General features: G+C 41.4%; 1 protein-coding gene across 1 annotated transcript; it reads right to left on the bottom strand.

Moving 5' to 3' along the window:
* Positions 1-305: 305 nt before the first annotated feature.
* Positions 306-15672, bottom strand: LOC111146703 (solute carrier family 25 member 32). The gene is made up of 7 exons (XM_022502371.1): positions 15278-15672; positions 8531-8681; positions 6451-6536; positions 5170-5330; positions 4678-4791; positions 2826-2971; positions 306-1709 (listed from the first exon to the last, which is right to left on the bottom strand). Exons 1-7 carry the CDS (start codon positions 15429-15431, stop codon positions 1574-1576), a joined length of 948 nt encoding a protein of 315 aa, XP_022358079.1. The 5' UTR covers positions 15432-15672; the 3' UTR covers positions 306-1573.
* Between the last annotated feature and the right edge of the window lie 180 nt (positions 15673-15852).

The following is a 15852-nucleotide window of genomic DNA, read 5'->3' as shown; positions in this document are numbered from 1 at the left end:
AAGAACTCAGTAACAATTCGTTGTTGAATGAGTGGAATGAGTCTCTTTTCTCAGAACTCTTACAGAGCTTTGTAGAAATCTTCTTGTCTGCTAGCCTAGAACTGTTAGTTACTTAATGCTTATTTATTTTTTTCTGTAAGTTTGTATGCTCTTAGAAGACAGGAATTATGTTTTAGTAATATGGGGGTACACAGGAGGCATTCAAAGAATGGCACTACCTCCAAAACTCCAAACAGTAACTATAGCCGGTCCTCCATGTAGAGGCAAATATCAGGATTTCATATGAATTATAGTAAATCCAGAAGTATGAAAAAATACATCACATTTAATTTATAAAGTATTCTGTGCATGTTACAAGAGATTAGAGTAAATACAATTAGATACTTACTATTCTGTATTTTTAAAACAATGCCATTTTCAAAATATAAAAAATAGACCCGTTTTCAAAGACCCATTTAAATATGGCTTTGAAAACCACAGTTTTATTTACAACAAATAGATGGAAGTGCAACAGCATTCATAAAGGTTTATGATAAATAAAAATATTATTCTGGCATCCTTTGGGGGCAGGCTTTTATAGATATTTGCAATGGCTCATAAAAGTAAAATCAATAATGGCCATCAATGTAATTTGTATTTAAACCTGAATGTGAACAACCAATGAAGATTAATCATTTATTTGGGACCCGAACCCATATGTCAGAGAGCTGAAGTAGGAAGTTAGTTTCTCACTTCCACACAGTTTCTCAAAAACATATTCCAATCATTTTTGTGTCTGTATGAAGTGATCTATTAGTCACCTACAGCCAATCAGTGATTTATAGCCAAATATGCTAACCCAGCTGAATCCTAATTCAGATTTTATAACTTTACGAGACACTAAGTACCTATGTCAAAAAATGTAACTGGATCCACAATTACAGAGCCCCTGGAGAAAAAAAATTAATAACAAATATCAGACATTTCTCAAATGAAGAGAAGTATGTAACTTCTCAAATTTTCCTAGTTAGCACATTCCAATGGAATTAAAACGAAAACACACTTAACAGTGTTTTTTTCCTCACCAAAATTTCCCGATTCAAAAATGGTCTGGATTTAAGCAGTACTTTTCCCAGCAAAATCCTTCAAGTTTAATTTACCCTTGAAACAGCCATAATAATTCTTTTCAGAAGCCATTTTCTTGTTATTGCACAGAGACTGATTTTAAAGCCAATCCAGGCAAATGAGTTCAGAAAAAGCAGCGCATTCATCTAATCCATTTAGCAAATGCTATAATCAGCTTCTACGTGAACAGGGAAATACAGAAATTTGTGAAACTCTCCGCTTGATGTCAGTTTTACTATTGTGTCGATGGGAGCCATTTCTGGCCGAGGTAGCCAAGTCCCATATAAATGGAGAAGGCAAAAAGCGGAAAAACATTGCAAAGTTTTAGCAGTTCTTTGACTTCTAATGATTACAGACTGATTTCCATGTGACCCACGTTGCTGTGCAGTCTTCTTCCGAGGTTTACATCTCAAACACAAAGGAAAAGCTGCTCCCTTAAGCAGATGTACTGAAATTATCTTCTTCTAGATTACTTTTTATTTTCTCTAAGATCAAGTAGAAAATGTGAGACATTCTCATATACCACAAAAGTAATACAGCAGGCTGGAGTCACTCTGATCAAATTGGGGGCAATTCCTTTGTAAAATCCACCAACTCCTTCTTTCCTTTAAAGGGAAAAAATAGATACATGCTTAATTTCCTACATAGCTAGCCTGAAGATACAAAAGTTTCATTAGCATAGGGCATGGAATGAGCATTCAAGCCTCCCTGTGATTCAAGTCCATGTGCTGAAGTAATGCAGTCTACGAGCCATTTATAGGGGCTTCCATTCCTTCTGTGACTGACTCAGAAGAGAGGGCAGAGGCACTCCAAAACTGAGAAGTGCTGTAATGACAACCATCTTTCAAATGTCTCTAAATGTACAAGCATGCTATTAACTGATTAACTAAAGGAGGCATCAAAAATCTTACAGCTTATATAAATGCCAGGCGACAGTAAATCTAGCACATACAAAAATAAAACTTTATTTCCTTAATGCCTGGAATGGGAATATGGCCTTGGAACATGTCACTTGCATTCTCAATAAATATATACTGAACTCAGTGTAAACATCCAAAATATTCTGCTCTAGAATCCTTCCAGAATTACAGAAAAATATGGGGATGTCTATCTGTAACAGTTTATCCACAGGCTGAAGAGTGAGCATCTCTTCTATACATGGAGACAAGTGTTTGCAAGTTACTGTGCCAGCAGCAGTTTAATTCTATTAAACTAGGGTTTTTATGACTTCCTATATTCAGTGCCATTCAACTATCTTAGGACACCTAAATTTTAGTATATCAATTTGTTCAAGCCCAGAATTTTTTGCAAGCAGGGGCAGGGGATGGGAAGGAGAGATGAAGAGAGAGAATTGCGAGTAGGCTCCACACCCAGTGCAGCACCTGAGACAGGGCTCGATCTCATGACCCTGAGATCATCACCTAAGCCCAAATCAAGGGTCAGACACTAAACCAACCAAGCCACCTGGAGCCCCAATCTAATTTGATTTTTAGAACAACGCTGTTAGCCTAGATTTTCTAATTTTACAAATGAAGGAATCAAGGCTCAGAGATTAAGTCTGTGGTTCTATAGGTAGTCAATGGGAAATGGAAAAGCAGGGGCCACTGGCTATGTTTTCAGCACAGCACACTGGCCTTTGCTATCCAGCTAACAGCAACTGGTCAGTTTGAGGCATGCAGGGCCCCTCCTGAGAGCTGTTCTGATACGCCACGTGCTCTCACCTCCACGTCTTTGTGATCACGTCCAGCACGCCCTTGTAAAACATGTGCTGATCCTGAAGACGGGCTCTCACGACCTGGTACGGGTATGTGGCTGCTACAGCAAATATCTTGGAGAGTGCGGCAACAGATATATACTCTATTGTGCTCTAAAATGACAACATAAGACATTAATTTTTCTTTAGGCAGGAGTTCTTTAAAAATACAGAAGTAAACATTGTACAGGAAAATCTTTAAATGAACTGTAAATGAAAAACATGGTTTCCCCTTTTAACACAAGCGCTGTACAAATAAGGGGTTCTATTTTTAACATATGTGTCATTGGCCTATATATTTTTTTTTTTGATGCTATTTTTATTTATTTTTTAAACATATAATATCTTTTTATCCCCAGGGGTACAGGTCTGTGAATCGCCAGGTTGACACACTTCACAGCACTCACCATAGCACATACCCTCCCCAATGTCCATAATCCCACCCCCCCAACCCCCCTCCCCCCATTAACCCTCAGTTTGTTTTGTGAGATTAAGAGTCACTTATGGTTTGTCTCCCTCCCAATCCCATCTTGTTTCATTTATTCTTCTCCTACCCCCTTAACCCCCCATGTTGCATCTCCTCTCCCTCATATCAGGGAGATCATATGATAGTTGTCTTTCTCCGATTGACTTATTTCGCTAAGCATGATACCCTCTAGTTCCATCCACGTCGTCGCAAATGGCAAGATTTCATTTCTTTTGATGGCTGCATAGTATTCCATTGTGTATATATACCACATCTTCTTTATCCATTCGTCTGTTGATGGACATCTAGGTTCTTTCCATAGTTTGGCTATTGTAGACATTGCTGCTATAAACATTCGGGTGCACGTGCCCCTTCGGATCACTACGTTTGTATCTTTAGGGTAAATACCCAGCAGTGCAATTGCTGGGTAATAGGGTAGTTCTATTTTCAACATTTTGAGGAACCTCCATGCTGTTTTCCAGAGTGGTTGCACCAGCTTGCATTCCCACCAACAGTGTAGGAGGGTTCCCCTTTCTCCGCATCCTCGCCAGCATCTGTCATTTCCTGACTTGTTAATTTTAGCCATTCTGACTGGTGTGAGGTGATATCTCATTGTGGTTTTGATTTGTATTTCCCTGATGCCGAGTGATGTGGAGCACTTTTTCATGTGTCTGTTGGCCATCTGGATCCAATCAAGAAATGGGCAGAGGACATGAACAGACATTTCTGCAAAGAAGACATCCAGATGGCCAACAGACACATGAAAAAGTGCTCCACATCACTCGGCATCAGGGAAATACAAATCAAAACCACAATGAGATACCACCTCACACCAGTCAGAATGGCTAAAATTAACAAGTCAGGAAATGACAGATGCTGGCGAGGATGCGGAGAAAGGGGAACCCTCCTACACTGTTGGTGGGAATGCAAGCTGGTGCAACCACTCTGGAAAACAGCATGGAGGTTCCTCAAAATGTTGAAAATAGGCCTATATTTTTTTTTAAAGATTTTTTTTTTATTTTTATTTATTTGACAGACAGAGATCACAAGTAGGCAGAGAGGCAGGCAGAGAGAGAGAGGAGGAAGCAGGCTCCCTGCCGAGCAGAGAGCCCGATGTGGGGCTCGATCCCAGGACCCTGGGATCATGACCTGAGCTGAAGGCAGAGGCTTTAACCCACTGAGCCACCCAGGCGCCCTTCATTGGCCTATATTTAATTGTACATTAAATTAGTGGCAGTCATCATCATAGCAGTATTACCAGAGTAAACGTGGACAAAATCTCCATCTATTAAATGCCCATAAATGTAAATGAGATCCATTGTTTTTGTGTCTGTTTTTTGAAGAACCATCTTACCAGCTGGGCCTCTGGTAACCTGTTGATATGCTGGTTGTACTTCAACTTCAACAGTTCATATGCCATGAACTGAAGGGCACCATGTGACGTTCCAAACAGCCCAGGAATAAATCCCTAAATGGGAACAATTAAAAAAAACAAAAACAGAAAAAAAAACCCCAATAAAAAACAAAAACTAAGCCAGTTCCCAAAGGACATAGTTTCTAGGGATGGGAGGAAGGAGTGGGTGACCTCAATGTGTGACTCAGAGAAATGGTTACTGTACAAAATTTTAGACAGGCCTTCTCACACCCGCCAGCAACGTGATGTATCTTATAGTAATGAGGATAAACAGATAAAACCACAATTTCCATATTATACACTAGGACTTCGGTTTTCATTAAATTGCTTCTTGCCTCATTCGGGCTTCTTTTTAGGACTGACTACAGGTCATTCAGAACTCTGACAAGAGAGTCAGGGGAAGTTTTTCAAAATATATTGATAATTCTTTACCTTATATAATCCACGCACACCTTCATACTTATATATTTTCAGAAGTGTATCAAACATTCCTTTATATTGTCGCTGTGAGGAGTTAACAACACCATTGTACTGTAACATAAGGCGAGTTTTTGTTACCCATAATGGGTTTGTAATGCAGAGGGTCATGGCTCCTAAAACCAAATTTAAATAAGATTACTCAGCATACAGGTTGTCACTTCCAACAATCCGGATTAAGAACAGTTCATTAATATAAACAAAGGGTTGCCCAGGGGTTGTACCTGCAACAGTAAGATGTAATCGCTGAGGAAGTCTGAGGGTTAAAGGATAGCCATAGTTTTTGGCGGCCAAAAAAAAGTTCCTCACTCGGTAAGTGGGAGGTAAATTAAAAGGGAGATGGAAATGGGAAACACCTTCCCCTTGAGGTGTGAGGACAGCAAAGACGTCCTGGCTCCTGAACAGTATGGCTTGTGTAGGGACAGACGGGGGTCCTAAGAAGCGGATGCTGGTAAGGAGGTATAAATATTTAGGAGGACAAAGTATAACCCAGAGGGGTTAAAGATTAGGGGAAAAGGATCTGGAATCCAATGCCTCAATATTTTCCACATGTACATATATATATCTACTCCAACTTTACCACAATCCTCCTCAAATCTATTCAAAGTAGCCAACCCATCTCCAAACTTAAAGAACTACATAATACTTTACATTCATTACCGAAAGTGACAATTTTGTATATAAAAAATTTCATCTGGTTAAGTTTCTCATTTGCTGAGTCTCCTAAGTAGTCCTTTATTCAACAAACATTTATTAAGTCCCACTGTGATTCCAGTCTGTGCTAGCTGCTAGGTATTACAAAATGAGTAGGCTTTTTAAGACAAGAACTATCAGTAAATGAAGTATAAAACTAAGGGTTATAAAGATTTATGGGTCCTGCTCTGCTTTTCTCTTTGGAATATTACATAAACATGAGGCAATTAACAAAGCTACTAAACTAATTTGAAAAATGAAATTATCCTTTAATTAAAGAAAACACCATACCAAATCATCTTAAACTATTAAGAATTCATACATTTTCTAAATTTTACTTCTTTGTGATAACTAAAATTCTTGAAATCTGTCCAGAGTAACCAGTAAGAGTAGCTGCTTTCTAAGAAATTCCATGTGATAACTGGTTACAAAAGCATACTTCAACTGTATTGTTCAATGGTGGGGGGAAAGCAAATAAAACAAAAAACAAAAATGAAAATCAAGTTGGAAGTTGCTATTTTACATTTCCCCACTCTGCCTTACCAGCTTCAGCGGCTGAGACGAGGTATTCTGTTGCCTCTAAACGTTCCACTCTTCCTTCTGTCTTATATGATTTGATGGCATTGTAACTAAAAGAATTAAACATAAGCAGTTTGATAAATATTTGAATTGGTGTCCTAAAACAGTAAGGTCTGTTTAAAATGTGTGTAACTTAACAGCAATACCCCACAAATAAAAGTCAATGCATATGGCAAAAAAGAAAGTTTCAAGAATGGATTTGCTGGAAATGGTTTACTCCAAGAGTTTATCATCCCTCCCCCAAGATGAATATGGCTACCACTACATATGCAAAATATTTTAATCACATACTCATCAATGAATAGCAACAACGGGAAAACTGGGGGGAGGGGCTGTAGCAGTGGCACAGCTGTGGGGCAGACAAGGCAAAAGGACAAAAGGGGGCCCCTAGCAAAGAAGTGCTGAACACATAGCGTTCAGGTACTGTGGTTGGCAATTCTGCTAGATATAACACTGGGTAGGTCCTTCCTAGTGGATTAACAAGGACCACAAGCAGCACACAAGTAACCTAACAAAGACATCACAAATGGTGTCATAAGAGATTGAGAAACTATGGCTGAGATCACAGAAGGCTTGTGTAGGTGACACTGGTGGGGTGTGGAGACAGGTGCAGCTTCAATGGGGAAACTGATGAGCGTAAGCAAAAGTTATAATAAGGGCGGTGGGGGAAGACAGAGAAACGGAGCCACACTTGAGTGGCAGACTGACATCTGGGCTTTATTTGACAGAAAATCGAGAGCCACTCAATGTTTCTCAGCAGAGGAGTCAGATCAGTCTATTCTAACTCCAATTTCCATTTTCCACTTGGAAGAGGAGCTCAGCTACATAAATCCAAACTTTACCATTTCTATTCTAACACGAAACAAGTATACTTTTATAAGAAATTCTCATCACCTAAACCTTACATTCATAAGCCATGTCCTTAGAAACTCTATTTAGAGAACGTACACAACTCAAAATTCATAATAAATTTCATACCTATATTTCACCCATCTAAGTGTGTCTTAGAACTAAAAAAGAAGAAAAATACATTTTTAAACAATATTAAGGTTGAATTTGTTCTGCATTCACTTAAAAATATTTTAAAATTGTGGTTGGGGGGGTGCCTGGGTGCCTCAGTCAGTTAAGCGTCTGACTTGATTTTGGCTGAGGTCATGATCTCAGGGACACAAGATCGAGCTGCACGCCAGGCTCTGCACTGGGTGGGGAGCCTGCTTAAGATTCTCCCTCTTCCTCTCCCCACCCACCCCCCAAAAGACTGTGGTTTGGAGACTGCCATAAAATTATGGGAGATAAACTAAAATATGCAACACAAAAGAGAAAAAGGCAAATAGACTGGGTACTGATGTTCTAAAACTGTCATCTATTAAAACAAAGACAAGCCTCCCCGTTCCTGGATTCAGTTTCAAGTATCAGGGCAGCATGTGCTCCTCCACTGCCCTGCTTTGTTCCCATGCTCTTGCACAGTCAGTAACCTGAGTGTGCCTGTCCCAGGTGTTTTCTGTGGCTTCTCCACTGGTCATGGAATCGCAGCTCTTTCACATGGTGACGATACTGACAGGTGAAGGAGGAAGGAAATGAACGAGGTAGGAAGATGATGGAGCCAGTCAAATGAGAGGCAAGAGGCAATGCGCCTCCAGCTCTTATAGCCACGCATTGGCTTTTACTTTCTGTTCCTAAGAGGGAGCTCCCGTGGCACGTGTTCTTATGAGGACCCCAAGACCTGTCCTCTTTGGCTTTCCAACTTCCTTACAAATCAGAACGACTTCGGTAAGGCATCTTCCTGAATTCACCTCATAGAAGTGGCTTCTGTAAGAGCCTTTCTCTGACTCATCCTTCACCTTCTTCCTATTAAGAACTTTTCTTCCAGACTGAATGCCTCTGATAATAGCTGACAGAGAAGGAAATAAGCCTTTTGCTCTTTCTGACCCTTCCTATTCAGAGAAACTGATGACTCATCTTGTTTCATTGACAGAAATGTAAAAATCACTGAAAAAACAAACTTCTTTTATTTAATACTGTAAAATCTCCCAGATCTACTCACAAGAAAAAGTAGAGTCCCCAGGATAAACCTGCACCCCACACGTTTGGGGTTACTCCTTGGTAAAGGCCTCGTAGTCCATCAAGTTTCCAAATGGTCGTCAAGCAATGCACAATTCCTTTATATTTTGGTCTCAGTTCCAATCCATCACTCACTGCAGTAAAGGCACAAAATTAGGTGAGAGCAAAGTTCTAGTTCTGAATCACGTATAGGCCTAGACGTCACATTGTCACAGTAAGGAGATAAATTCAGAAGAAAACACTTTTTAGATAAAGAAAAATATTCCTCTTTATTTTTCGGAACTATTTACTCTGTATTATTTTCTCTTCAAAACATCTGATGCAGGGCGCCTGGGTGGCTCAGTGGGTTAAGCCTCTGGCTTCGGCTCAGGTTATGATCTCAGGGTCCTGGGATCGAGCCCCACATCCGGTTCTCTGGTCAGCAGGGAGCCTGCTTCCTCCTCTCTCTCTGCCTGCCTCTTTGCCTACTTGTGATCTCTGTCAAATAAATAAAATCTAAAAACAAAACAAAACAAAACAAATCTGATGCAAATTGCTAGAATGTTCAACAACTTTCAGTTCTTACATAGTCTCTGAACCTTAAAGCTTTTACACAGACTATTCTGTCTGCCATGAACACTCGGTCTTCTCAGTCACCTAACTCCTTTACACAGCTAACTTCGATTCCTCTTTGAAGTCTGCTTAATAAGTTCCCTTGGTGATCCTTTCCTATCCCCTAGATGAGCTCAAGTTTCTTTGCACCCATGGCATAACATACTTTCCCTACCATAATAAAAACACTCTTCACTGCAATCATTATTGTTCAATTATTCTGGCTTCCCAGTAGGAAGTTGCTCTGTGAGGGCAGAGAATACTACATTTCGCTGCCATATTTCTACTCCTATCTTAGTGCTTTCTACACTGTAGGCTCTCAAGATAGATTTGCTCAATTATTATATCCTGAATATTGTTTCTTTTCCAGATCCATGGTCCATCCCTCTCTACCATGTTCTGCCTGGCAGCCTGACCTTGTCTTCTAGTTTCTAGTTGAGTTGGGCTAGTGGGGAGGCCTGACAAGAGATCAGAGGGATGGAAGAGAGTGGAGGAAGGTATTTACTCTTTCACTTCCCTTCCTATGGGGTGACCCCAGGCAGGCTGCATTTCTCTACTGACAGTCGCAGCTCTGCTCAAGGTGGCCCTCTCTCAAGGACCTTCTCACCTTGACATCTGGCCCTTAAGGTGGCAACAGCCCAAACTGTTTCTAGCTCCAGAATTCTGCAGTATTTGTTGTGGTTTTGCTATAATCTCGTATCTTTGTAAACAGTCCTTTGAATGTTATTTTGAATGTGCCTTCTGTTTCCTATGGGGAAATGGAATGAAGGAATGTTAAATTTATCTTTTACTACATATAGTTTTTTATACTGCTTTTTTCTTCACTCAAGAGTATACTGTCAGAATTCCTCTTTGTTATCATAGACTTGTTATTTGTAATTAAATAGACTTCCAAGGGCACGTGGGTGGCTCAGGTCATGATCCCAGGGTTCTGGGATCGAGCTCTACATCGGGCTCCCTGCTCAGCAAGGAGCCTGCTTCTCCCTCTCCCTGCCGCTGCCCCTGCTTGTGCTCTCTCTCTCCCTCTCAAATAAATAAAATCTTAAAAAAAAAAAAAAAAAAAAAAAAAAGACTTCCAAAAGTTTTTTAAAAATCATGTGATGGATGGGGCGCCTGGGTGGCTCAGTTGGTTAAGCCACTGCCTTTGGCTCAGCTCATGTTCCCGGATTCCTGGGACCGAGTCCTGCATCGGGCTCCCAGCTCTGGGAAGTCTGCTTCTCCCTCTGACCTTCTCCTCTCTCTGCTCTCTCTCAAATAAATAAAATCTTTAAAAAAAAAAAAAATGTGACGGTTTTTCCTCCCATAGATATTCCTTCATTTGTACATCATTCATGTAAGTTCTCATATTTTTTTTGCTATTATTAAAAGGTTTCTAGAGAATATTCTGTACAACATACAAATCCCTATTTCCTTAGAATTAACTATGAGAATGGAAATTAATATGGGTCAAAGGTTATGAGTACAAACTGAAACTGCCCTCTAAAAGTTTATACAAATGACAGTCCTCTGGCCACATAAAAGCATGCTCAGTTCATTGTCCCCTTTGCCACTACACCACCACATAATGGAGTTTGGCAAAGAATCACTGTTTACCATTGCCAGGGAAAGGGAGAAAAGTCAATTTCTTTCATCATTAACCTGACAATGTTACACCATGAAATGAGATTAAAGTAGATGAGGCTTTGTCAAAAGACCTGGTCTGATCTCTAATTTCTCTAATTAGCTACGTGACCTTAATCTTTCTGAGCTTCAGCATCCTCATTTATAAAATGGGGATAAATATGACCCACCTCACAGGTTGTCATGAAGTTTATACAAGATATAAAGTTTAAAAACAAGTAACAGAGGGACTGGCTCTCAAGAAATATTCTGCTGTGTATTTCATAATCTTTCTGATGCTTTCCTTGAATTTCAAGTCTCTTATTCTCCTGATAAATTTCTTCCAAGTACCTTTCCATTTTCCTTTCAGTAATAAGTTCACAACACAGATTCTCTCTTGAGGTGAAAAACAAAACCACAAAAACACCATCTTTGCTTTTCATGGGGATGAACCAATGATTTCTTTATTATTTTGACAAGTCACTTAATTACAGAAGTAGAGTATTAAGTATCTCAGTAACAGGCAACAACATTCTACACCCTGTACTTCCCTGATGCTATAATCTGCTCTCCACTATACAGTTAGGATCAAATCTTTATATCTGAAAAACGGTGATTTGTACACCTGTCACTTTATACAAAAATTTAAAAACTACTGACTCCTTGTTATTGCCAGGCAAAGGGGGAATCTAAACACAAGTAGGATACAAACTCTGATCCCGAGGAAGACATAATCTTCAAGGCCAAACAGCAACAATCACGTTGCCCAGTTAGAAGCACTATGGTGAATGAAGTGTTATAGGATTACAGAAGAAACAAAAAGATGTTCGGTATAGAAAGAACTAGGGAGATGCAGTAGAGTGACAGTGAATGTGAGAGAGACGATGCTAGCGTAGAGCCTTGAGATTGATTAGAAACTTGTCTTTGGGAAAAGGAGAGAAAGATTTGTCTCTAGACAAGCGCTACAGCTGTTGTGGATACGTGCAGGTATCACAGTGCCTGGCACTGTCTGGGAGAACATCAGGGATTCGATATAAAGTGTACAGCTGATGAAGGGAAGGGCTGGTAGGAAATTAGGCTAGAAAGCAGGGCGATGGTGTGATGGTGTGAACTGTGTCCCCGCACCGCCCCAGTCCACTGCGGTGTGATTTGGGCCTCCACCCATTACTGCAAGGGCTCTAGAGAGCCTGAAGTGAATCTGGGGAAACCTCTCTTTCTCATCAACTATTTAGCAGCACTTAAGACTGTCTACCTCCTAAACTCTCTTCTTTGGCCTAATTTCACATGACACTCTCCTGATTTTTTTCTTTCTTCTCTGGTCACTAAATTTCCTTTGCAGCCCCCTTCCACTCCAACACTTAATTGTGTGACTCTGAGTCACTTACTTGATTACTCTGTGGTTGCACTAACTCATCCACAAAATGGGAGAAATAATAGAACCTATCTATGAAAATACAAAGGGCTAAATGAATGAATACATATACAGCCCTTAAAACCATGTATGGCACACAGAAAGCATTCAGGAAGTATTAGTTTATTTAAGCTACAGGGGCTGGCAATACTACACTATATATACAAAACTGGACTGTATGCTATTCTTGCTACTTGATTCTATACTTTCATCCCTCGTTTAACTTGTGGATTATTGGGCTTTCAAGTTATTTTAGAAAATTACTGTTATACCTCATTTTTCATTGAGGCGGACACGCTCTCTCTATCTCATCAGTCTTTTTTAAAATTTTATTAAGTAATCTCTACTCCCCACATGGGGCTTGAACTTACGACCCCAAGATCAAGAGTCGCTCGCTCCTCCAACTGAGCCAGCCACGCACCCCTCTCTCTCATCATTCTTGGATGATTTAAAATTATATCTTAAAGGGGTGCCTGGGTGGCTCAGTGGGTTAAGCCTCTGCCTTCGGCTCAGGTCATGATGCCAGGGTCCTGGGATCGAGCCCCGCATCGGGCTCTCTGCTCAGCAGAGAGCCTGCTTCCCCCTCTCTCTCTGCCTGCCTCTCTGCCTACTTGTGATCTCTCTCTCTGTCAAATAAATAAATAAAATCTTAAAAAAAAAATAAAATAAAATTATATCTTAAAGTTAGAAGGGTCCTCATCAATCACCTCATCCGACCGACTTTTCCACTCAACACAGGGGCATCTCCTATCTTCTGTCTTCTAGCCCTGAACCACGTCCAGATATCACCAGTTTCATTTCTGAGCACCCCCACGTGGGACAGTCACAATCTGCTTACCTATCATTTCCACTCAACCTCTACCTGGTCTTTGGATCAACCCATAATAAGATAAATCCCTTTCACACATGGCAGTTCTTCAAATATCTTAAGTCATCTGTCCCTGCCCTCCACCCACCTGAAGCCAAACTAGTTTTTCCAGTCATTTCTCACAAGTGATTTCTAATCTTTCTACCACACTGGACACAAAATTTTGAATTTGCACCTGAACTCACGGAAATATTCCAGGTTCGGTTCAATGGGGCATTCAAGACTAATACCCCTTGTCACTAGGTAATTACAATTTCATTTTAAGTGCCTAAGTTTTATGAAAGCATAAGAACTACAGCATTAGTGCTGCTGGCCAATCAACTATTTTGATTTGTTATTCATCTTCCTAAATTTTCCCCCTTTTCTATCACGTTTCAATTAGCAATAATCGCGCCTCGGATAAACCTCATTGGCTACGATACTGCCACTGCGCAAAAGCTTCTATCACGTTTCACTGCCACACTTTATCATTACAAACTCCTGCTTTGATTCCTAGATCTTTAATTTTATCCTCCATCCAGTCTCAATCATCTTACCTATTACCTTGGCCACACTGGCCTCCTAAAACTCTCCCCATTTCATCAAGATTACCATCTTCTCAGGTACCAAGAATTCCCTTTCTTCAGGCATAATCTGCTTCACAGCCCTGCTTAAACTCACCAAGCCAACACTATTCCTCAATGATCATCTCAACTGTCACCTCTTCTCCTAGACAAAACATGGGAGACACCAAGTCATACAGGCCTGTGCCTGCAGCCAAATCCAAAATTCTTTTCTTCATGTTCAAGTCACTGTATACTAGGGATTCCTAGAGGTAGAATGGTGAGTGGTTTAAGAGTCCAAGGGTTTTAGAATTAGACTGCCTGAGTTCAAATCCCACATCCATGCCGTTATAAACTTGAGACTTGAGCAAGTCAACTTCTATTATTCTCATTGGTATAGTGGAGATAATAAATTCTCAGGGTTGTTCAGGGTAGTAAATGAGATAGATAATAGATGTAAAACTCTTAGCTCATTGCCTTGCTCTTAGTAGATGCACAATGTTATTTGTCATCACAATTTTTATCTGTGCATGTGTTACAAACTCCATGGAAATTATATGCCTTTCTGGGTTTTCTTCTAGGGAGTATACTCCATGATTTTCACTGATTTTCCTCCATAGAATGGCTTCTTGTCTCCTTTCCAGCTGTCAACATATGAGGCCTTCTGTGTGGAACCTCAAGATCTAATGGAACCTTACACATACAGACACATATGACCATCAGCAATCTAAAATTTTCCTGATAGTCTGTCTCTACTCATATTTTGATATTTGGATTTTGCCCTTCGTTTTATGTTGTCTTAGAATTATCTTTTATGTGACTAACTCTCATGGCTACGGTTAGACCGAAACTCCTTCAAGGATGAGAACTGTGTTTAGGTGCCTCTGTATCCTGTACAGCAATCTACAACTATTAAGGGAACAATATATTTAAGATGATAGAATCAGTCTGATTCTTGAAGATGAACCACTTCTGCAGATCTAATTCTCAAGGCAGAACTTGTAGTAGTAAGAAAACCAAATGCCAGAAAATAGTTTCCCAGTAAAGTTATCAAGACGTTCTTCGGAACGATCTTTTCTAGAATTCACTGTTGAGTTTAACTTCTACGGTACTTTGTAAATTTCACTTACCTCACTGCACTTAATAAACCTAAATTTTAAAAAACAGCACTTGGATTCTAGCTATCTATTCCTTCATGGGATTTTGTACCACACTATAAGCACCAAAAAACAAGTCTTCAAGAGAATCCTATCCTCAACCCATTCTCAGTCACCCGCTGAGAATTAGCCCTACCCCAAGCACTTTTTCTCATGTCCACCGCCAAACACGTGGCTACCGTTAAGATTTCAAAGTACCTCCAAGGGTGAATGATTAGCGCATGCGAGAGCTGAACCCTAAAATGTGCCAATCCCTTTCTCAATTTACAAAGACAAAGGTGAGTCCCCCATCCTACGCCAATCTGAACTTTTCTCAGAATTTTCTATCCCTGTTGTCCATCCCTTAGGCTTGGGGAACGGGGACGAGGACAGCCAGATCCCTTTCTCAGGCTCCCCTTCCTCAAATCTAGTTCCAGGTGAGGCAGTATAAGCAGCATTTTGTTCAACGCTCGCCTAGGAGAACGCAAGGGGCTGGGGAGAGCAAGGCCTACTTTTGAGCCTTTATCACCCAGTTCGGGGTACCAGCAAGGAGAAGGAGCCCAGGGTCAGAGCGGGCTCTTACCAGCGAAGCGGATCTTCACGAGGTCGAGCGGGTGCAGTGCGAGGTTGGACAGGACCCCGCCGCTCACGCCCGCCACCAGGTTCTCGTACCGGACGTGGCGGAATATCGTGCTCCACACCGACGACCCTGACGCTGACTGTCCCTGGCCCGTCATAGTCCCAGGGCCCGCTGATACCGCGCCCAGGGCCACGGAGGTGGTAGGAGATGCAGTGGCCGCCACCGTGGCGACCGTCGCCGCCCAGGAGCAGAAACCGCGGGAGGCGGGTGGCGGGGTGGACAGCCCACTTCCGGGACCAGTGCTAGGACGCGGTAACTAAGCGGAGAGACCCCAGCGCAGAGCCGACGTGAGAGGGGAAAGGTAGCACGTCACGCTTGCGGAGAGCGCGAAGGAGGCGGGGCGCCGGCCTCCGTCAAGGCCCCGCCTCCGCCCCGTCCCGCCCCACCTGCTGCGGTTTCGCGCCGAGTGTGGCGGACACAGGAGCACTATTGAAGAACCACCTCCGGCCAACCTCTGCCGGGAAAACTACGGAGCGCCGCAGGGTCCTGCTGAGGCAGCCGGCTTCCACGCCGTGGAA

The sequence above is a fragment of the Enhydra lutris genome, unplaced genomic scaffold (assembly GCF_002288905.1).
Source record: "Enhydra lutris kenyoni isolate GAN:26980312 unplaced genomic scaffold, ASM228890v2 scaffoldscaffold14, whole genome shotgun sequence".
Classification (NCBI taxonomy): domain Eukaryota; kingdom Metazoa; phylum Chordata; class Mammalia; order Carnivora; family Mustelidae; genus Enhydra; species Enhydra lutris.
Note: the sequence above shows the minus strand (reverse complement) of the source record. Positions and strands in the feature narration are given on the sequence as shown.

What these genes read in the sequence shown, in the direction of transcription:
- LOC111146703 (XM_022502371.1), bottom strand. Translation starts at nt 15,431, where the DNA reads ATGACGGGCCAGGGACAGTCAGCGTCAGGGTCGTCGGTGTGGAGCACG. An exon ending in GTGTGCGTGGATTATATAAG is followed by an intron (nt 4,792 to 5,169) that starts GTAAAGAATTAT and finishes GTTCCCATTTAG; the next exon opens with GGATTTATTCCTGGGCTGTT. An exon ending in GTGATCACAAAGACGTGGAG is followed by an intron (nt 1,710 to 2,825) that starts GTGAGAGCACGT and finishes TTCCCTTTAAAG; the next exon opens with GAAAGAAGGAGTTGGTGGAT.